Source organism: Otolemur garnettii, unplaced genomic scaffold (assembly GCF_000181295.1).
Source record: "Otolemur garnettii isolate 467f Iridium unplaced genomic scaffold, OtoGar3 scaffold00008, whole genome shotgun sequence".
Classification (NCBI taxonomy): Eukaryota; Metazoa; Chordata; class Mammalia; order Primates; family Galagidae; genus Otolemur; species Otolemur garnettii.
The window spans coordinates 25,826,427-25,850,259 of record NW_003852403.1 but is presented as its reverse complement, the minus strand read 5'-3'; the positions used below and the strand labels follow the sequence as shown (position 1 = coordinate 25,850,259).

The 23,833-nt window shown below is 41.7% G+C and overlaps 1 protein-coding gene across 1 annotated transcript in view; it reads left to right on the top strand.

Annotated features, from left to right (window-relative positions):
• BICC1 (BicC family RNA binding protein 1) overlaps window positions 1–2,916 on the top strand; it is a 293,563-nt gene extending 290,647 nt beyond the window's left edge. The window contains exon 21 of the mRNA XM_003783644.2: window positions 242–2,916. Within this exon, the coding sequence (XP_003783692.1) occupies window positions 242–372 (131 nt within the window). The 3' untranslated portion in view covers window positions 373–2,916. The remainder of the gene's footprint in view (window positions 1–241) is intronic.
• The last annotated feature ends 20,917 nt before the right edge of the window (window positions 2,917–23,833 follow it).

The following is a 23,833-nucleotide window of genomic DNA, read 5'->3' as shown; positions in this document are numbered from 1 at the left end:
TGCAATAGAAACTATTTGCTGTCCTTGGTTCTCTTAGTTACCAATGTGCTACCTTTAATATCACACTTTCTAGTATTTTCAGAAATGTTTTGACCATCAACTAAATGTTTTCCTTTTGCTACCAGATTTGACCCCCCCCCAAAAAAAAACCTACCGTATCATTTTCTGAGCTATTTCCTACAGTATATATAGAACTTCTCTGTTACACTCCTAACAGTTCTCTCTCTCTCTCTCTTTCTAGAACTAAATAAAAACCGAAGAAAGCTTTTTGAGTCGCCAAATGCACGCACCTCATTCCTGGAAGGAGGAGCCAGTGGACGGCTACCCCGTCAGTATCACTCAGACATTGCTAGTGTCAGTGGCCGCTGGTAGCAGTGCCCTGTAGGCACACGCCTGCCAACTAACTGTAACGGTGGACACAGATCTGTGAACAGCTTTCACTGCACAACATCCACAGCATTCTGGGTGTCTGGTATGAGGACCAAAGCATCTTATTCGCACCTGTACTTTTTGACAAAAAGGAAGAAAAGAGAGAAGATGTCCTTGTGATGTTATAGAGAACACTACATATGGATTTCTTTTCTAAAATGGCAGTTGGACAGAATTTACAATATGAGGATAGGGCTTATTTCCTGTTTTTATTTACCTACATAACATGCACTGATTTTTTTTTTTTTTTTACTTCAAATGAAGGATGAATTGACATCTGGGATGCCAGGAAACTTAGGAGTTATTTTGTTTGCTTGTTTTGTTCTGGTATTTGGGGATTTTTTTTTTTTTTAAAATAATCAAAGTGGAATTTTTCTGGTACTGCTTTAAAATAATTATTGAGGTCTTCCAGCACTTTACTCATTCTAATTTCTTGTCCTGTGGAAATTCTTGCTGTTTCCATCTCTGTCTCTCATTTTCATGTCACCTGATGTATCGGTACAGGTCAGATTTGGACACCTTTTTCTGACTGCATCAAATTTTTATTTGAAATGGTACTGGATGTTAGTTTCTGTGCAGAATATTCTGTGACTTGGGGAAACATAAGTGAGTCTACTTGGTTCTGGACCAATTCTGTTCGTGTATATCAGCATCCTAGAAACACTTAGCAATGAACCTAGTTCATGGTAACAGGTGCAGAGAAAGACCAAATGGACTTTGCAATATTAACCCTTTGCAGTCATCATACTTAGCTGCTGCCTGTTTTGCTAAAATGATTTTAATGGTTGTCTGGAGGCAAAGGGCTGTTTTTAGTATATTGCCACTAAAGGACATTTATTTATATCAAACTTTATTTTTAGATATTATAAGCATACAGTACATAATTGATGAAATTGATATTTACTAGAGATTTATGGTAGAGAATGGACGACATTCAATAACTGGAGCCCTAGATTGTCACTTTATTTAAAAAGACAAGTAATCATCTGACAAGACAGCACTGTTGCCATTATGAGGAGAAATAGATGACGATCCTTATCACGTACACACTAGTTATGCTCTCTGTGGTCACAAGACTTTCCTAAAAACATGTCAGTCTACTTGAAGTAGACTTGTGTTTTTTGAGAATAGAAAGGATTATTTGAGTCTCCAGGGTGGCAATTTATAAAGATAGCTGAGTTCCAAAGGGGAAAAATGGATTATTTTTAAGTGGCTAGATTCATTGTTGTAGTATTATACTGTGAAAGTCCAAGAAGTCAGGCAACATTGTTTCCTGGGTCTTTTCAGACATCTTATTGTGGATTTATGAAGGGTTTCCAATCCATCAAAAAAATCACTAAAGTGCCTTTCTTCCTTCCAAGCAATATTATTTCCAAGTGTATTAATTTGTTAGAAAACTTTCCCATAGGAAATGTCGATTACCTGTACTGTAACTACTTATTTATGTTCAGTATTCAAGATTTTCTGCATGGACATAAACCACTCTCGAGCTCTCAGCAGAAAGCATTAGACAGCATACAAAAGAGCTGGGGGCCTTTTGTACACATGCGGGATAGGAAATACTTGCCTGATGTTTTTCCACAGCTGAATCTTACCATTACGGTATGATCAAGAATTAGACATTTTGCACTCAGAAAAATCTTCACTTTAAAAAATAGTATTGGTTACCTTGAAGGCATAGATAATGGGCCTGTCACAAAATTATCAGTTGTAACTGGCACTAAGGAGCTGCACTTCCTAAACTAAGTCCTATCTGTTTCAGGACGTAGAGCTAAATCACTCCCTTGTCCAGTACAGTGGAATCGTCCTGTTCCTGTGTGTCCAGGTGATCTGGTGGATCACGTGGTGGTCATCTGCCTTTCTTGATTGCACTAATGCATCACGCTGTACACATTTGGCACAGGTTAACAATGGCAGATTAGTTCCCTGTTCAATAACTCACTGTTCAGAATTTTATTCTGTCTTTAATAAGACCTCCGGAATAGACAAGTCCTTCAGAGCTCTTTACTATGCATTTGCCCCAGGAGGAAGATGAAATGACCGTGCAGCATTAAGTTGACGTGAGCTTTATGAATAGTGCTTTGATACTACACCAAAGGGAGAACGGGCCCACTTAAACTAGATTAAATAGGGTGGATACAAATAAATAAAAACACTGGAAATTATTTTTCTCACTTTCTCTCGATGCAATGAAGGGAATATGACAGGACAGTATGTGGCGTTGTCGGGATTATATGATGCAAAAAGTATTTTGATTATTTGAATAAATGTTAACTTTTAATCAATCTATGCCTTAATAGTGACTGGCTATCTGTAAATAGGGAACAGATACAGATTGTATTTTTGTGTGGGTTTTTGTCCTTTTAGTGATTTTTTTTAAAAACAAAATGAGAGATGGAATTAACATTGAAAATGGGAATTTTTTCTAACCTAATCAATTGTTACATGAAAATAAATTTATATAACCCCTTTGTATTGCTCTTGCTAGATGAAATGTGTCTTTTTTATAGAAAAAAATATAAACTCGATGCTTATCTTTGTTTCTTCGGAAAACCTTTGTGGGGGGTGGGGGGCAGTTTTCAGCAGAGTTGACAGGTCTTTCTGCAGGAGAGCTGAATATGCCTTTTCTGTCCTCTAGTTTTGCATTGACATTCCTCCTTTTCAACAAGATGCTAAAGCACTTTGTTTTCGTCAGTGAATCCTGGACCAGTAATCAATCACTGTTTCTCCGGCCGCCCACAGGTACATACGAAAAGAGTAACATTATAGAACAGGTTTTATTCTTGTTATTTCTTCCTTTCATGAAGACTGAAGCCCATGACCACTTTGACCACCTCATTCATCAGCAGGGGCACCCCGTATCCAAGTGATACTGGGCTGCTTGACCCAGGTTCCCACTTCAAAGCCTGGCTGCTGCGCCATCCATCCCTCGGAGCAGTCACTGCTGTGTTCTTAGATCCTGACTGTACTCTTTTTCAAAAGGAATTGATACTGTCTGTCTGATTCTGAGATTTGGCTATCAGGGATGCCCAACCTGTTTTCTGCTGCAAATTGGAAGAATAAAAAGTATTTTGGGCCACACATTAAATACACCAACACTAACAAAAGCTGATGAGTGGGTAAAAAAGCCTGTGCTTATTTTTTATGCTATCTCATACCACAGATAAGCAAAAAATTCTTCACATAATCTTCATGTGGCCCATGGGCTGCAGGTTGGACATCTCCCTGGAAGTCTTAAGCACACTCTAGCCTCCAGCCATTGTGCTCCCCAGAATGTCTCCACTAGAATTATAATTGTTTCTAGAACAAGAGAAACAATTGAAATCTTTTGATAATTTAGAACTTCCACGTGACTCAATATTATCCGCTCATTTACTTGTGTTCATGATATAAACATTCATGATATATAAATATTTTGTGAGCAAGTGGCAGGCCTTAGTCAAGGCACAGCAGTGAAAAAACAAAAGCCTCTGCCCCCTTGAGCTCACATTCCAAGTGGAGAAAGATGGAGCTGGTGTGGAGACTGGAGGGTGGAATGTCCCTGCCCTTCCATGTGGGACTCTGTGTGTTTATCTCACTCTGAGGAAATTCTTGAGAGCCGTCTAGAAACTCATTTTTAACAAAACTGTTGAAAGTACCCATCAAAATATTCTTTCCATTCATCCCTCATCATCCTTCCGTTTTTTTCTAGTTCCATGAGTTTAATCACATTCTCAAAAGGGGAGAATGGCCAAAAGGGTTGTGTTCCATCATCTGGAGTTACACCCTATGATGGTAACAGCTAGGGGCTCACCACTTCTTAGATTTGGTTCTGCGTAATTTTGTAGTTTTTAGAAGTCAAGTTTACCTTAAAAGAACATGAGTTTGCTACCACCAAAAATACTCCAAGACCGCAGTCATAAGTTAATTCCATATGTTAATTCCACAAGACAACAAGGAAATTAAAAATAGAGTCTTCTTAAATGTTTACATGGAAACTTCACTCCCTTGCTTATATAAATACTGGCATATATAGTTAAATTAGCTCATAATTTATCTTGGCTTGGGTATTTAATAATTGCATGAATTGCATCAAGTATGTTAAAGTGCACTTAATCTAATTTTAATAATCTGATGTTTATTCAATGTATTAAATAAGCCCAGTCATCACCAGAGGCCATGATTCTCTTACAGTCCTGCTCCAGGTAAGTCAGCTTCCTTCCTTTTCCTTTTTTTTTTTTTTTTGAGACGGAGCCTCAAGCTATCCCCCTGGGTAGAGTGCCATGGCATCACGCTCACAGCAACCTCCAACTCTTGGGCTCAAGCAAGTCTCCTGCCTCAGCCTCCCACGTAGCTGGGACCACAGGCGCCCGCCACAACGCCTGGCCATTTTTTGGTGGCAGCCATCGTTGTTTGGTGGGCCCGGGCTGGGGATTTGAACCCGCCACCTTGGGTGTATGTGGCTGGCGCCTTAGCTGCTTGAGCCACAGGGACCGAGACTCCTTCCTTTTCCTCACAGTTATTTTGGATAATTTTCAAGTAGCATGGCCAGGGTGAAGAGGTTAGACTCTGTAGTTTGAGAAACATGCATCTTGTCCTTAGGCCTTGGGAAAATTCCTCTGTGTCTTGGACTCCTCTTCTGTAAAATGAAAATCATACCCACCTCTGAGAATGACTGGAAAGATGCTGTGTGTAAATCCTCATGCATGGTACGTGGCACCGAGAGAGCAGTGGCTTCATAGCAACCAGTGTTATTACTAACCAGATTTTCTTTTCCCTGCACGGGTGTTTCTTTGCCCATCAGAGTTCTTCACTGTGTTTATCTGTCTTCTGCGTCAGAGGGGAAAGCCCACTCCCTGTGCCGTAGTGTTAGGAGAACTGTGAACACAGCCCGGGGTACCTGCCTCCTGACGGATCAGGTTGATGTCAGAACAGTCATGCACATCCCAGTGGGAGCCTCCCACTTGGTACAGAAGTCTGTATTTGCTTGCTATTTTATGTCTCTGATTCGTCGGAGTATTGATAACTGAGTTCTCCGTGTGGGTGGAGAGGGTTGGTTAGCTAATTCGGATAATCCCCTATGTCCCAAATTGTCACAATCCTAGTGAGTTTCCCTACTCCAGATGGTGTCCTCTGCTCCTCACGAAAGTCACCCCAACCCCAGTTGTTCACTTTCTCTCCTCTTACTCCTTTCTGCTTTCGGAAGGTGCCATTTGCCTGTATTTGTGTTAAGTTTAGTTGTTTCCACTTTAAAAAGTGAACAGAGTTAGAGAATATTTGACCATTCCTGCAGAGGTAGCCAGGACACTTCAAAAACACTTCATCAAGGGATTTCACATTTTTGTTGCTTTTTAAAATGCTTTGACTCATTCTGAAAGGAGGCAAGTAGAGCTTGAAGTTCTCTTTCTCAAGGATTAGGCCCTGAATATGTTTTGGAACAGATTTTGGGAATTGGAGTCTGCATCTGACTTTGGAGGCAGAATTTCAGTGTGGGAACCAGAACCTTTAGGAAAAAATTACAGTAACTGAAATGTTTCAACTTCATAATAGAATGTTTGGATGAGTTACAAGAGGAAAAAGAGAGTAGCTCAATAATTGGGTGTGTGTGGCCCTTTTTTTCAAGGCCAGAGAAAACAAATGACTCTGAACTCACTGTCTGCGTGCTTCTTAATCCTTAGCAGAGAACCTGTGGGAATTAGACATTAAAAGGCATTAGCAAAACGTCTAGAAAACAATTTATATTCAAAGTTTTCACCCAGGCACAACTGGCTCTTTGTCTAAATTGCTGAGGCACTTTGATTCGAAGTAGCCATGGATGAAGTTTTCCAGCTTTGTAAATTTGTTGATGTGGGTGGGTGTCACATTTCCTTATTTTTTTGCCCCGTGGCCAGAATCATAGACTGACATTAATAATAGCCAAATGATGTTGCTCTATATAAATTCTTCCTATGGATTGAAAAATGTCCACAATGAAAAATTATGCTACCTTTGTTTCAGGAATCTGAATTAAATTTCTGTATGTGGGCTCGGCGCCTGTGGCTCAAGTGGCTAAGGCGCCAGCCACGTACACCCAAAGTGGCAGGTTCGAATCCTGCCAAACAACAATGACGGTTGCAACCAAAAAATAGCCGGGCATTGTGGCGGGCGCTCGCAGGAGACTCGCTTGAGCCCAGGAGTTGGAGGTTGCTGTGAGCTGTGATGCCATAGCACTCTACCCAGGGGGACAGCTTGAGGCTCCTGTCTCAAGAAAAAATTTTTTTTCTATATGTGTAGGGAAATTCCATCCTATTATACTTCATATATATATCACACACACACACACACACACACACACACGGTGCCAAAAATGTATACACTTTTTAAGAGAGGGAAAAATTACATTAAACTTGTAATAATATATATTGATCACAAACACAAGTCACTTGGAGCACTTCTTATAATTGTAGAAGTCAAATGTGACTTGAGTATTACAAATCTGATACGGTTTTTTCCTTCCTTACAATGTTCTATACATTTTTTGACACCTTTTGTATATTTAAAAAGCTTTTGAAAACATAAAAATACCAAAAATACTGTTATTAGAAAAATGTGAGAATGGGTGGGGAAGTAAGGAAAATTGCAGCTTTGCCTGCCGTATAATAAATTATAATCAGGCACTCCGCTATAATGAGGATGTCTTTGAAGAACTAACTTGTTGTTAAAAGTCAAGAAAACAGAATTGAGTTAGACAAGAGAGCGTGATAATGATGACATTTGCCACCAAGGTGCTATGTATGATAAGCCTCATGTAAATACAAACTTTTTGGAATACCCAGGTGATAGGAAGTGTAAATATGAAAAAGGGATCTATTACTTTCTGGTCATAGTACTTTCAAGCCAGTGATAAATTAACAAGAAAGAAGCCAGTGACAGAGTTAAAGAAATAAGTTAAAACTTTTTAGGTGCCTAGTTGTATGTCTTCTTTATATAGTATTTCTGTATGAAGGATTCTGCGTTTCTGCCAGTTTAACAATCAAATGTAGGCCAGATGTGGTTGGTGGCTCATGCTTGTAATCCTAGCAGTCCGGGAGGCTGAGGCAGGTGGATTGCCTGAATTCAGGAGTTTGAGACCAGCCTGAGCAAGAGTGAGAGTCCCTACTAAAAACGGAAAATGATCTGGGCATTGTGGCAGCCCCTGTACTCCCACCTACTCAAGGGGCTGAGGCAAGAGGATCTCTTGAGCCCAAAAGTTTTAGGTTGTTGTGACCTATGACACCATGGCACTCTACCCAGTGTACAGACTAAGATTCTGTCTCCAAAAAAAAAAAAAAAGGTAAGGAATGCAAATACAGTTCATTAGACCAGTGTTTGTTAAACCATGTGAAGTGAAAAGCCTTTTTGGTTGTTGTTTTCAGTGAATTGCAGACTAATTCATTTGTAGAATACAAGAAAGATGTGGTAGTATAAAATTGCTGTCAAGTTTTCAAGTGCTTACTCTCACTTTCTGTACTTACTGCAGACCAGGGATTAACAGTTTTAGGACTGATACCTGTCCACAGACCACCACTCGTAGAGGAGTAATGAATTATATATTTTTAATAATAGAAACTTGAAGAATATATGCAAAAATATTTCCCTGAAATTATCAAGTGTCCTCTGCATGTTTTTCCAGCTGGACCAGTGCAGGGAGAACTTGGATGTGCTTTCGAGTGTCTTTAAGACACGGTTAGTTGTATAAATCTGGAGACATACCAGAATGTGCTTCCCGTGTGGACCCAATGTAAATGTGCTTTGCTTTTGACTTCTGTTCTTTGGCAGAGCCTGTGGCTACTGCTGCAGCTCCTGGTGTGTATCAAATTCTTCCTCTACTGGTTTCTCCATCTCACTTTGTCCCATTTATTTATGCTTTCCCACAATTGAGGGAAAATAGCATTTTCAGTCACTTGGAGGAGAGTTTATTTTGTGTGGCAGGACCTCTAAGTTCTGGCATGGTCTGGCAGTGGAAAATATTTCCTTTGATATCCTCAAGATGGCGGTTTGCAGGATTCCAAGTCAGAGGCCAGCAGGGCGCACATGTATGAAGTTTTGGAGGCAGGCCTGTTGTCATTTTCACCCTGGTGAGGCTAATCCAGACACTTTGTTCAAAGCCATTCTTTATTAACGATATTAAAACTTTGCCTCTTTAAGCAAAATTGGAAATTGATTTTAATGTTCTGCTAAAGCAGAGGGATCATCCCAGTACCCACGACAGGCAGTGATAAAGATGCATTCTCAGCAGCAGAAAGGAAAACGAAATCCCAAACAACTGTCACTCCATGTACAGCCTGGAGAGATGAGTTGACAGCTCTGCAGAGGGGACATCCAAACCAATGTGCTGCTGGAATGGAGCGGAGCGGCCATGTGCAGTGACAGTAACAAGCCAACTACAAGCTGTTCAGGGATTATGAGGACCGAATGTTCACACAGAAGGGAAGAAAACCAAGGAAAACACTAAAGGAAAAGGGGAAAGTTGGAGGAGGATGCTGCTACCAGGCCTGGAGGCCACAGCGCAGAAGAATGACATCCCCAGGTTTGTGTCTGTGGACCTTGGATGTGTTCTGCATCCACTTCCTCCAGCCATGCACTGGGAGCTGCTTTAGCCAGATATCAAATCCTGAAATGATGAGGCTCTGTAAAGTGGCTTTTTCTTTCCAGAAGTCTCTCAGCCTTTCTAGTATTTCTCTCCATTAGCTGGGGGAGAGGAGGGAACAGGCAGGAGATCCACCCTTCCCATGATGCAGGAAATAGAAGGGACTGCTAGCAAGTGTGCGGATGAGCTAGGAGCAGGCTCTGGACACAGGATTTTCCTTGGTAAATGAATGTGCAGCCCTCAGCCACATTTCTGTAGTCCTGCCGATTGTGTGGGCCTATGTGCATTTGGAGGAACTTACAGGTTAACAGCGCTTCACCCACCGGGCCTGCAGCCCAGGGCTGTGTGTGAGTTACACAGATTAATTCCTGCTTTGTTCATAGTCTTGTGATGCTTTAACCTTTACTGTTTTTAATGATTTTCAAATTACAGCCAATAAATTTTAAAGAAACTTTTCCCAGCTCCATCCTGAATGACTGAAAACAAATTTCTAGGGGAAGATACAGAAAATCTATATTTTTCTAAAAGTTTTCCGGGTGGTTCTGTCACATCAGGACTAGGAATCCAGTCTTTGGAACCCCTGGACAAGACCATTGTTAAATACTCATTTCCAATTCAGCATTTTTCCGTGATTCTGAATTTGAACCTCGTCTTTTAGATACTATTCATATACTTCAGGCAGGGATGAGTTGTAATTTGCTTTTGTTTGGCAACTCCATTCTGCAAAGTGTAAATAAAAAGGGGCAAATAAAATCTCCGAATGGGGGCAATAATACCCTTTAAGCTCCCTCAGCCTCTAAGAATATCTACCACCTGTATATTAGTTACACTAATTCAAAATTTGTCAGAGATTCCCTAAGGGTTTGGGTTTTTTTTTTTTTTGCAGTTTTTGGCCAGGGCTGGGTTTGAACCCTCCACCTCCAGCATATGGGGCTGATGCCCTTCTCCTTTGAGCCACAGGCACTGCCCTTCCCTAAGGATTTGTATAAGGCCGCAGCTTGAAGACAAGATTAGCAGGTTAGACCTTATACTTGGAAGAAATAAAATTATATTGCTAGAACTATCTGCCTTTCAGACTGGCCTCCCTTCCCCTGGTTAGTGAAGGGACCCGTTTAAAACTGAACTCCATGCTACTAAAATTCTTCCTGTATATTAAAGTAGCAGCCTCCATCTCCTTAACTTCTTTGTAGACTTGATTTGTTCTACCTTACTCATGTCGTTCTGTCCTTGTATTCTCTTCCTGTGGTCGGGGCCTAGGACAGAAAGTGGGCTCTGGGGACTACAAATGCCAAGAAGGAAGTTATTGTGGATTCAGGACCCTTTGCTGGGGCTTAAAACATTTCTTTCCCTGGACTTCCATGGTGCCTAAAGTTCATTACATACGTATTTGGGCTGAGACAGGTCTGTTCCTTAATACTCACAAACAGGATGTAGAGATGGACATCTGTGTCTTCCTGCCACCTTTTATCCTTCATACCTTGCTGGGTCTCTGGCTTCTGGGCAGGGCTGACTTCATGGGTGTGTGATCAATGCAGTTACCCAAGGCCCTCCAATTAGATGAGTCTCAGACTTGGCTTAATCATCTGTTTTTGTCATCTTGAAACTCTGAATTTTGGAACAAGAGACCCAGCATTTTGTCCTAGGGCCCACAAATTCTGTAGCTGGTCCTGCCTCAGAAGTGGATTCAGCTCCCTGTGAATAATTGGAAACCTTCAGCCGATCCTACTTCCTTTCCATTTTATGGCTACCATATTAAACTGTGCACTGAGGTGAATGGGAGAGGTGTCTTGTTTGAGGGGATTGGACACAGGTCTTCTCCCTGGAACAGCAATGGGAAAAATGCTTCCTGTTCTTTGGCCCATGCTGCTTCCTGCCAAGGAAAACAGAGCTCCCTAGGAACCATATGGGCCTCACAGACTACGCTTCGTTCAGGGTACAGCAAATTCAGGGTATAACTTTATCATCGTTATTATTGCAGAGTGTTTTAAGGAAGCAAGAATCATGAAAGAATCCTTTCTCTTTTGTCTTCTGCTAAGGCTGGGCCCTGCTGTATGTGTGTGAAGTAAATGGCTGACTTAAGGGTTGAATGGCCAGCGACTGTCATTCAACTCCCCTCTCCATCCACACAGTGCTGTGTGCTGGGGAATCTGATGTCTATTCTTCTTCCTCCTTGGATCATCTGCCTTGTTCGAGGTATTTATGCTGTTCAGGGTTTTTCCCCTACTCAACTTCATAGTCCCATCAAATGGGAGTGACCTCAGTAATAAAATTAGGCAGGTGTGCAGGGGGGCGGGAAAGGTATTGGACTGGGATAAAGCTGACAAGAGACAGGGCGGGGGGTGGGGGTTGTTTTGGCTTTTTTTTTTTTTTTTTTTTTTTTACCTAGAACATTGGGGGATGAGGAGGCAGAGTCTGATGCGCAAATTAAGGTTAAAACCCTTACCCAGAATTGATTCCTATACACTATCCACTAGGTAACACAACTTACATGCTAAGATATCTTGGCTTTGGTATGATTTGTGTCAGAGAGAGAAATCAGATGAAATAGTCAACATGATGTGTAGGCAAGGCATTGGGAGGGTTGATACCCCAGCTAAATTCTGAAAGCCGCTGAGATCAGAAGCCATTTAAAGAATAAGGATAACTTAGGTGATTTGGTGTTTACTGAGGGCTTCATGACGTAAATGACCTACAGGGGTAGTAAGTCTCTTCCAGAGTGTTCTGCACCCACCAGGATGTAGAAAGAGTCTATTTATTTATTTAACATGGTCTCACTCCGTCAGCCAGGCTTGAGCCTCAGCACTTCCAACTCTGGGCTCAAGCCATCCTCCTTCCTCAGCCTCCGGAGTAGCTGAGTGGCTGGCTTTCATAGGTCTGTTGAGCTCTTGCCACTGTGCTGAGTACTTTACATTCTCATTGACTCCTCTCCGTACCTTTAAGAAATAATGCATTAGTCAGCTGTCCTTAGGTTGGCAGTGACAGAAAGTCACCTCAAATATGTTTGAACAAATAGAGGAATGCATGGGCTCATGTGACTAAAAAGACTAGCGGATGCTTGGGATGTGACTAGATCCTGTGTTCAATATTCTCCGACTCTCAGTTTTGCCCTTCTCTCTGTTGGCTTTATTCTCCCGTTGGGTCTCCCATCGATGGCTACTATACCTCTGATGGAAAAAAAGATGTCTTTCGCAATATTCTAGCAAAAGTTCTGAAGAAAACTCTCTCTGGCTTATGCTGGGTCACACAATCATGCCTGATGGGTCTGTGATTATATGTCCACCCCTGAAGCCTTGTGGTGGGTGCAGCTTAAAGAGCCACCTGGTCTGAGTGCAAGAGGGGCAGCTTCCCACAGGATAAAGGGGGCTGTTTAGGGAAGAAGCTGAAGTAGGTGATAGCAGGGGAAACTAGAAAACTTCCATTACAGGGAGGAACTATTATCATCCACTCATACAGGTGATCAAACAGATGCAGAAACATGTTACCTAATTTGCACATAGCCAGCAGGAGGTCAGCTGAGCTTTAGACATAATCTTTTCAACTCTAGAAATGGAACTTTCTTCACTTTTTGTTTGCTTAGCAGCAGGAGGTCTTGGGCAACATAGGCAGATAGACTGTTCATATTTGTGTTTAGAGGGGAATTGTGTTTGTGTTTACAGGGGAATTGTTGCCTGAAATTGGAAAATGACTTGAAAATAGAATATCTTTCTGTGCATGCTAGCAGGCAGGCGGGGCGGAATTCCATGCACCCTGCCAGCTTCAAGCAGTGCAGAGACATGTCGAGAGCATCTGGGGTGGGCGAGGTTCAGGGCTGCGAGTGCACAACGTAGGCGTGACAGCACCTCCACCAGGCTGTGTGCAGAAAACACTCGACCTGGAAGAGTCACGTGGGGATTTAGTTCCAACACATCTGGAAATGTACTCTTTTGCCACCTCAGACTCCTGGGGGAGCCACATGCTCTAATTTCTCTAATTGCCTTAGAACTTTAAAAAGCCTTGATTTGGAAACCAATATAAGAGCTGTGGCTTCAACGTGGACTGTTTTCAACCAGTCAAGAAAACATTGTTGTATCACAGGAAGGGAGGAGGAGGACAGAATGAGCCAGGTCTCCCCTGTCCTACTTTTATCCCCACCCTTTGTTCCCACCCCTTTGTCGGGATAGGGAACATGCCTGATTAATCTTTAAGTTCCTCCGTGACGTTGCTATAAAAGCATCTGATTGCACAGACTCTGTCTGCCTTGCTTCTCTTGGTGACCTTGTGGAGTTTGCTGCTGACTAAATATTGACTATTGGATTTAGCCCACTTGCCAGGTCTTCATTACTTTGAGCAAGTTATTGGGCTTCTCTGACGCTCTGCCTCCTCACATGTAGAATGTAGTGAACAAATATCTACCACCCAGGGTTATCCTGACGATTAAGTCAAATAATTTGAATTCGGAATCTCAGCCAGTGCTTTTCAGTTTGGATGGACTCAGTCAATGTCCGTTTCCTCTCCACTCATGCCCCACATCTGTGCCGTCTCTAGAACAGTGGTTCTCAACCTTCCTAATGCCGCGACCCTTTAATTCAGTTCCTGTGGGTGAGAACCTCTGCTCTAGAACAACACTTCAAAAACTGTTGTGAAAATTACCAAGTTATTTGCACAGAGATGTCATTTTGCATAAACTCACATACTGGGTTCTTTGCCTCTGCTGAAATGAATTTTCCACATACGGTGGATGGTTAGCGGGAGCATACCTGTAGCTGATAACTTGGGTTTCTCACCCTTGGCAGGGAGAGAGGATGCACACCAGGAGGTACTGGGAGTGTCTCAGTAAGTGGATGTTAAAAAGGACCTACAGGATTGGGACTGGTGGTTGGGGGGCAGGATGAAGGCAGAGAGGTTTTGCCCTGGATTGGATGCCTATGCTGCCAACACCCAAACTAATGGGATGAGGTGTTCACATCTCAGAGGACTGTGCGACAGTGCCAGACGTTCCTCAATCAGAGTGACAGAGTGGAAGGTGGCTGATAAAGTTGGTAGCACTGATGAACTGCTCACCCCTGTTCTGATGTCGGCATCATAGACGGTGGAAAGAGCCTACACAGGCTTCCTACATGCCAGTTTGTGAAAACAGCAGCATTGGCTTGAGATTTCTCTTGGCAGGGTGTCCCGCAAAGGAGTAATAATTGAGCCTCCTCCATATTTGAGACCATTAACCATCTCTGTTGTTTGCAATATTTCTCTAAAACAAAAAGTGCAGGCAAGGACCCAAAAGGCAATAAATAGGAAATGTATGTGGGAACATGAAAGACAAGCTCAAAGCTGGCATGGATTGGGGACAACTGTTTTTAGGGGTCAGATGTCAGTGAATATAAAGCTCACCCTCCCCGCAGCAGCCCCTCTAGTAGCAAGTAGCAGGAAGGAGTTCTTCCTTACTTAAGTCCCTTATTCTGTAGCTAATTAACCTTCTCCGCGCTTAGTCACTGCAAAGAAACAAGGTTATCTGTGGAAAAGGCTGTAGAATAAATACCTAATCCCCGACAAGCTCTGCTCTCAGCCTTCTGGGAGCCTCAAGCTTCCCCTCCTAGATCTACTTTCATAAGCTCCCCTATGCCCTTTCCCAACAAATTACTTTTTCTTCAAGTCAAATAAGGTCACTTGGGGAAGAAAAAACAGAAAAAAATCCTGCTTCGGTGCAAACAGCAAGAAATGGTTTTAATTCTCAAAGTGACCGTGGTGTCTTGTCCAGGAATAATGACTTAATCCAAAGGAACGAAGGAGCAGTGGTGGAGTATCTGGCATCAGCTGTTTTTCTTCCTTTCTAGAAAAGATTTTCAATCTCATTTTTAAAAACTTTTGCTTGATACCAGATAATTAGGTGCCTGCTCTGTCCCTACAAAGGCATCCTCTGTGGGGGTTTGGTGACCATCCTTAAGTTAAATAATGCATATGTGAAGTGCTTTTGACAGTTCATCACATTAGTGATTAATGAAAGGTAGCTGTAATCATTATGCTCTATTAACTTGCTTTTTGTGTACTTTGACTGTTACTGATGTGGGCAGGGTGAGCTCAGGCAATTGAATCTGCAACTTGAGGTCATGGTCTGGCACAGTAAGAGAACCAGGCTGGGTTTAGTGTCCAGAAGGGCCATTGCCCCTCCTCCATACCAGAGTATTCTGTCCTTACAGAATAATCCAGTATATGTTTGGGCTTCACTGTGTTTTCTGTAACTAGCCATGGTCATCTTTGTACCTTACCTTTGACAATCTGGGCTGAAATGCTATGTAAACTCCATCTGGGACAGAAGATGACAGAGTCTCTGGGAACTCACATTGGACACATGCATAAGATGTCCAAACCCAGACGTTTTATAGCAGCTGTGTGGATTTGGGCCCAATTGTGGCCCACTTCTGAAGTTATCAGATACGTGAGGTTGTCATTGGAATGCTTTAGGGGAAGTGAAGACCCTATGTAGCTCTCCTGGGAGTTGGAGTGGTGAGCGAGGGCAAGGTCACTCAGGAAGGACACAGAATGGATTTAACTGCAAAGTGCAACATGGAGGCCCCTGAGTCGGACCAGATGAGATGTGGAAGAGGCTCCCTTGGGGTGCCTGTGCTCCTCGTGTAAGCTCCCACATTTGGGTAAGTCAGAGTGGTCCTCGGGGAACAAGCGCTAGGGATGTGGCAAGAAAGCATTTGCACAGTACGTTGGCGACTCCAGTAAGAAGAACGTAAAGTCACAGGTGGAGGAGGTGCTAAATCTCCAGTGTTCAATCTGGCGGTTGTGGCTCCCTTCTGGAAACCAACTAGAGGAAAAGCTTTTGTGTTACCCTTTTCTTAGGAATGCGTTCACAGGCAAAGAGGAGCGAAGATAAAAAGGGAGTGAGTCAGAGGAGGCAGGACAGCAAAGATCAGGTAGTGCATTGCTGTGCTCACCACAGCTTGGTGGCAAGATGACCTCGGAGTCATGCAGGAAGTCTTCCAAGAGGTCATATGGGTAAGTCTCCTGTCTCTTTCCAGGCTTTAAAGATAGGGGTCCAAGAAACAGGAGAGTTCCTCAGCCTATATCCTGAAGGCCAAATTTATGCTCTCCATGCATCAACTTCCACACTTCCGGGTTGCACACACATGGGGCCAGGTGGGTCTCCTTAAGTCTCCTCAGGGGCAATAAGCAACCCCCAGGGAGGTGAGATGGGGTACAGCACAGGCATGAGGTAAGACACCGTCACGACAGACTCGATACAGGAGAACAAGAGCCAGCTGGCACCACTAGGCCCACTGTCTGTAGCAGAAGAGATGGTGGCAGGAGAGACCTGGCCCCTTGACAACAGGACAGTGCAGGCTATTATGAGAGTAGCTTTCTGCTACTGGAGTCAGAAAGCAAGGCAAGGGCACAGATCTAGGGTGGTGTGTTTCCTGTCATCTCTTTATACTCAGAAGGGCACTGAAATGAAAGGAAAATCAAGTTTTCTTTTCAGCCCCCAGGGAAGCTTAGGGTCAAGAAAGCTTACCTTTGGAAGAGGTGACCTGTAGAGGAAAGTGACCCTGATCTTTAGCATAAGACTCACTTCCTGCTTGAGAGACCTAGAGAATCACAGAGAGTGGCCTGTGAGTTGTGTGCCTGCAGGAGATCAGAAAACTGGGCTCCAAGAGAAAATGTATCTGTCTGTGAGGTGTGGCAATAATAATGATGATAAAGATTCTCTGCATTCTGCATTCTTGATGCTGGAGGCAGAGGTTGTGCTCAAGGTCAGCAGTTTTGCAAAAACATAGGTGGAGACGTTCTATCTGACCTTCTCCATGTCCTCCCTAAACAGTGCTCATGTCGGACAGGCAGCTTTTGTCTACTTCTTCCTGTTTTGTGATAATAAATATGGACCCGAGGTTTACTCGGGAGTGCTCCTCCCAGAGTTCCTCAGTCCCCCAACACAGACTCTGAGTCAAGCCTTTTCATTCCTCATGCCAAGCCCCCCTCCTCTGGTGACCCCAACCCCTTTCAGTGACCCCTAAACTGAAAATACTCTGGACAAGGGCAGCTCTTTCATTGTTCAGGACAATGATTTTTAAAAAGATCAAACCTATGCAAGCCAAAAAATATCACTTTCAATGTAGCAAAGGAGTCTACAAAAGAATGTCACTGCCTGGAAGAAGAGATTGGAACAGTTAGTATTTTAAATAGTTTTTTTGGAGGAATAGAGTGGAATCTTTATAATCTTCCTTTTAATATTGTTTTTGCAATGTGATATGACAAAAGAAAGACAAAAAGAATAGATAAGAAAGATCTCATGGACAGGCATCTTTGTAGAAGAAGCTAAGGTATATGGAAGATGGGGATGGACTATTGAGAAGGCGAATTGATTAGACAGGGAACCGCCTGACTTGGAAGGGAAAAGTGCCAGGGTGAGTAAGAAGAAATGGAGTGGGTGAAGTTGGTGGGTTCAAAGTACTGTGTACAGAGTATGAAAAACCTTGTGGAGAAACAAAATCAGGAGAGAGAGCTACAGAATGTTTGATTCCTATAGCCACAAAGCAAGGTAAACTGAGCACACAGCAGGGCATTATCACACTAGCAACATTATCACAAATACACCCATGTGCAAAGGAAGTAAATAGTCATTAGAGGTGTCACCACTGGCCAGGCTGTCTAGTGATGGAGCTGAGAGCAGTTCAGGGCCTGGACGTGACAAATGAGGTGAAGGGGAAGAATAGGAGTTGTGCAAACAGGGTTAAACAGGGCCTGTGTGAGCAATAGGGCTCCTGGGTACATCTCAGAGCCTGGTTTATACCACGTCTATAGAGTCAGGGTAGGTAGAAACAGGAAGTGGAAAGAGGGCCCACTGGGCGAGGAGTAGAAACGACCCGAGGCAGGCTGAGGCCGAGATCCAATGTGCAGAATTCAGATCCCATCTGCATCTGCCCAGGAGAAAACCAGATCCAATGAATGCTGTAGGCTCTGCCTATTAAATTTGCATATTTTCCTTGCAGCGGTTCTTAACCTGTGAGTCGTGACCCCTTTGTAACAATGAAAATATATTGCAGCATTAGGAAGGTTGAACCACTGAGTTAGTGGGACAGATGGGCACACAGGAAGGAGCATCCTGTAACATTTCTCCCCTAGACGGGAACCTGTCTAGAATACAAGGTGACGAGAAAGGTGTCCCCACTTGGACACTCTCTGCTGCCTAAGTTCAAGGGCCAAATCCCTTCCCACAGTTTTCAAGACCTCTGCGTTCCATTTCGCCCTCATCTTCCAAGACTCTGACACACACACTCTGTCCAGCCTCATTAAGCAGCTGAGCCTTCTTTGAGCACATTCTACATTTCGCTGTCTCTGGGCACTTGTCTGTGCTGTCCCCTGAACCCGTAACACTCTCCCTGGTTGTAGAAATCCTTCCCATTTGTTCAGGCCCAATTCAAGTGGCAGCTCCAGCATTCACCCTTCTTTTTACCATAGTGGAAGTGTCGTATTCCTCCTCTGAGGCCCTGTAGTGCTGTGTAGCTCTCATATGCCTGACCACAGGCTGCCTTGTAATACAGACATTGAGGACAGACTCCGGCTTTTCTTCTTTCTGTCCCCTCACTGGTACTTAGGATGGTGTCTAAGATAATAACTATGGCATTGTGAGAGTTCTGCAAATATCTGCCAACATGGATTGAATTCAAAGTTACTTAATGGAAAATAAAGAGATGGCCACAGGCAGAGAAGTGGAAGTACCAGCATTTCTTTCTCCTTTACTTGCTGCTTGATAAATGTCATTTCATACCCAGTCATAGTGGAGAAGGTCCTGGAGGTGACTAAACCAATCAGGGAGTGGAAGGATGGGAGATATGAAATCCAATTAATTTTTTTTTTCCCAAATGCAGAATCTGTTGTTCTTGCAATGGACAAAAAGCACACTCTGCCACAGTACAGTGTCATTTCACAGCATGACCCATCTGCTATAATTGCTCTGTGCACATTTGTTCTGATATCTGGTCTGATGTGTGCATCAAACACCAAATAATGAAGCCGATGAGAATTAGTGAGAATAACCTCGAACTGAAAGAAAGAAATAGCACTGAGATCAAGCATGAAATGTAAGTGGGAGCAACTGGAGAACTAGCTGGGAGGTGAAGATCATTTTGGAGTAGACTGGAGGTCAGATCTGCTAAACAACACACTTAGCAGGGAGGACTTGCATTGACCTGAGAAGAGTCCAAGTTCTTAAGTGTCATCCTCTCCAGCAATTAACTTCCATTGGCTGCAATTTTTGCTTCTATGAAATGGTTCTGAGATACTGCATCAGCCATCTCCCAGAAACTATGGGGCACAAGGAAGACACTCCTCTTCCAGTTCATGTCCTGAGAACCCCTGGTTTTTAATTCTGTAAGAGCAGCAGCTCATTCAGGACAATAGAGTTTGTCTCCATCCATTCCAAAATTATTTCCAATTATTTCCTAAGCAGCTACTGTGTGCCAGGCTCTGCAATATGTTCTGGGAATGAAAAAATGAACAATACAGATCCCTTCTGAGGCTGAATAGCATCCGGGATGGTGGCTCCAGCCATGTTCACTTTAGGTGTGTGAGCTTGCACAACCTGTTTCCATCTCTAAGCCTGTTACCTCCTCTGTAAAAATGGGATGGCAGTAGAATCCAACTCAAAGAATTGTTGTGAGAGTCACATAATGTGAAGATATGCAAAGCTCTTAGTAGACTGTCTGGCACTTAGGAGGCCCTCAGCAAATGAGAGTAATGATGATGATAGTGATTTGACTACCGCTGAGTAACAGAGCAGCTGAGAGTAGGAGTTAATCACATAAAAGCTTTAAAATATTAAAATATCCAATGTCCTGAACACAATCCTTTTCTCAGGTTTGGCAGCTTGGAAGTTTCACATATTTCCACTCTTGGCCGGTCCTTGCAGCAGCTGCTCTGGTTCGTGTTCCTGAGATCCAGGCTTCAGTGCTTCAGTGCTCAGCCTCCAGCTTCTGCTGTTGGGACTCAGGAATTCTGAGTAGATGTGACTGTGGTCTGTGCTGCCTTCCCATCCAGAAGATGGATGAAGCAGAGGCCCAGGGAAGCCCCTAAGAGACATTTGTTTTCAGGTTACAGCTTCTCCAAGGTGCCACTTTCTGTATTTTAGAATAATAGACAGCCAGGAGTGACAAGTTATGATTCAGAGAGAGTAAAGTGGTTTGCCCTAGGGCCTTTCTTAGTGTTGGGATTCGGACTCTAACTCCAGCTTACTGTCACTACAGTGTTCTTTATTATAGCCCTTTTCACTAAGCTCATTGCATAGTAAATTATGGAAAAGGAGCAAGGAGACTTTGGTGGCCTTGCATCTGTGTATCTCTCTTGATATGTTCTTGTCATCAACACGTTCAAACTAGTTTGGAGGAACACTTTGCATAGCATCCAAAATGGTATGGTCCTTCTGTGCATGCTGAAGGATCAACCCAAAGTTCTCCTTCCCTATACATCCCAAGCACCTGTGCTTTGATTTTTATGGGCCAGCAATGTGTTAGGGTAAGGTGGGTCACTCTTCCAGGCTCAAGGAATGATCATGATGTGTTTAAAGCCAATCAGAATAATCCCAAGTATTGACTTAGTTCTAGTCAATAACATATAAAGATGTATCTGTTAGGGACTTCTGACAAGGAATTTTCTCTCTGCCAAAAAGGAAAGAGACTTACTATAAAGCTATGGTAATGAAGACAGTGTGGTTTTGACAAAAAAATAGATGAGTAGATCAATGGAACTGAATAGAGAGCCCAAATATAGAACCCTCACTTAACTGCAGTCAACAGACCTTTGACAAAGAAGCAAAGTCAATAAAATGGAGCAAAGATAGTCTTTTCAATCAATGGTGCTAGAACAACTGAACATTCATATGCAAAAAAGTTAATTAAAATAGACTTTTAACAAAAATTAACTCAAAATGAATCATAGGTCTAAATGTAAATTGGAAAACTGTGAAACTCCTTAGAAGATAACATAGGAGACAACTCAGATGACCTTGTATATGACACTAAGTTTTTAGGTACAACACCAGATGCACTAATCCATGAAAGAAAGAATTGACAAAATGAGTTTCATTAAAATTAAAAATTTCCACTCTGTGAAAGACAATGTCAAGAGAATGAGAAAATAAAGCACACATTGGAAGAAACTATTTGAAGAAGACACATCTGATAAAGAATTGTTATCCAAAATATACAAAGAACCCTTAAAACTCAACAATAAGAAAACAACCCAATTTAAAATGGACCAAATGCCTTAATGGACACCTTACCAAAGAAGATACACAGACCACCATCAACATACCTATAAGCAAAGTCAAAGGTCCTTACCCAACAAATGCTACAAGCACACACTTAGAAGTAAGGGGGAAAAAACAGTCCCATGTCAACAAAAGAAAATCCCCAAACAAGCAGCAACAGCTGCTACAGATGAAAAGGCATCAGCATAAGAACTCTGGAAGTATGGAAAATCACAATGATTTTTCACACAAGGAGTACACCAACTCTCTAGCAATGGATCCCAACAAATATGAAAATACTGTAATGACAAGTACAGTAATATTTCAAATATGGGTTGTTGGGAAGCTCAATAAGATCTAAGAGAAAATAAATTTAAAAAAAAACCTCAAAGAAACCAGAAAAATAATTCAGAAAACAAATGAAAACTTTATGAAAGAGATATATGGTAGAACCTCCACAGTTGACCACCTTTCTATATTGACCACTTCCTTAACTTGACCTAATTTTCATAGACCAGGCATGTACCACATGTACATATCAGTATAGTAGGCCTAGTTTCTTGTTTTGACTATTTCCATATGTTGACCAGTTCATTACAATCCCTTGGATGGTCAACTTACAGAGGTCCTACTGTAATATTATAAATTGGTTTTCTACTATATTAAAAATATACCATGAATTGGTTTTCTACTATATTAAAAAAAAAAAAAACAGAACTTCTGGAATGAAAAATTCATTTAAAGAAATATAAAACACAGTGGACATTTTAAAAAATAGACTAGACCAATCACAAGAAAGAATTTCAGAGACTGAGGACAACTCATTGAATTAACCTAGTCAGTCAAAAATAAAGAACAAAGAATCAAGAGGAGCGAATAATGTTAATGAGAAATATGGGATTATGTAAAATGGCCAGATATGAGAATCATAGACATCCTGAAGATGAAGAAGAAAAAGAACAAGGCCTGGTAAACCTATTTGAGGGAATAATCAAGGAAGACTTCCTTGCTTTTGCTAGAAATTTAGATGTTCAAATACAAGATACTGAAACAACACTTCAGAGATTAAGTGCAAGAAGGTCATCACCAAGGCATATAGTTATCAGACTGGCCAGAGTCACTGTGAAGGAGAAACTCCTACAAGCCAGGAGGGGAAAATCTCAAGTAACTTACAAAGGTATACTCATCAGATTAACAGCAAACTTCTCAATAGTAACCTTACATGCCAGAAAAGAATGGTTCTATCTTTACTCTCCTTAAACAGAATAACTTCTAGCCAGGAATTTTGAATCCTACAAAGCTAAGTTTCATAAATGAAGGAGAAATAATGTTTTTTTCCAGACAAGCAAACACTAAGGGAATCTGTCACACCTTCCCTACAAGAAATGCTTAAAAGTATTCTGTACATGGAACAAAACAATGATACCCACAATCATAGAAGTACCTAAAAGTACTTAAAACTCAGAGCTCTTATAAAACAGTGACACAGGGGACAGAACAAAGCAATTTGGTTAACAATCAAAATGATAATCAGAAAATATCTCACATATCAATACTAACATTGAATGTGAATGATTTTATTGCCCTCACTTAAACAATGTAAATTAGATGAATGGATTAAAAAACACAACACAATTATATGCTGTTTTCAAGAAACCGATTTAACTCACAAAGGAGAAACAAATTTTTTTCCAGACAAGCAAACACTAAGGGAATCTGTCACTACTAGACCTTCCTTTCCTACAAGAAATGCTTAAAAGTAAAGGGGTGGAAAAAATTCCTTGCAAATAGAAACAAAAACCAAGCAAGAGTAGCTATTCTCCTATTAGATAAAATAGACTTTAAATCAAGAATAGTTAAAAAAAAAGACAAAGATTGCCATTATAAAGGGATCAATTCAACAAGAAGATATAATAATCTTAAGTTATATGCACTTAACACAGGTTCATAAAACAAATTCTAAAGCTCTAAAGAAAGAAATGAATAGCAAGATCCTAACAGTCAGGGCCTCGGTCACTTTACTGGCAGAACTAGACAGATCACCTAAGTAGAAGATCAAAAAAGAAAAAAATGAACCTAACAAATATTTACAGAATATTCTACCCAAAATTCAGGATATGCGTGGGACATTTTTCAACATAGATCATAAGCCCATAGGAAAAGTCTTAGCAAGTTTAGAAAAATTTAAATCATGCACATCCTTTCAGACCACAGTAGAATAAAACTTGAAACCAATTCCAAGAAGGGCTGTAAAAACCACACAAAGACCTGGAAATTAAGCAACCTGTTGCTGAATGATCCTTGGGTTATTTACAAAATCAGGATAGAATTCAATTCAATTCAATTTTCTGAATTGAGTCACAAAAAGGGATACAATTTACCAAAATTTATGGGATTCAGCAAAAGCAGTCCTAAGGTGAAAATTTATAGCCTTACATGCTTACATCAAAAAGACAGAATTAACAACCTTACATCAAAAAGACAAATTAACAACCTAATGACCCATTTCAAGGAACTAGAAAGGAAGAGCAAACCAAACCCGAATCCAGCAGAAGAAAAGAAATGACTAAGATCAGAGCAAAACTAAATGAAATTTA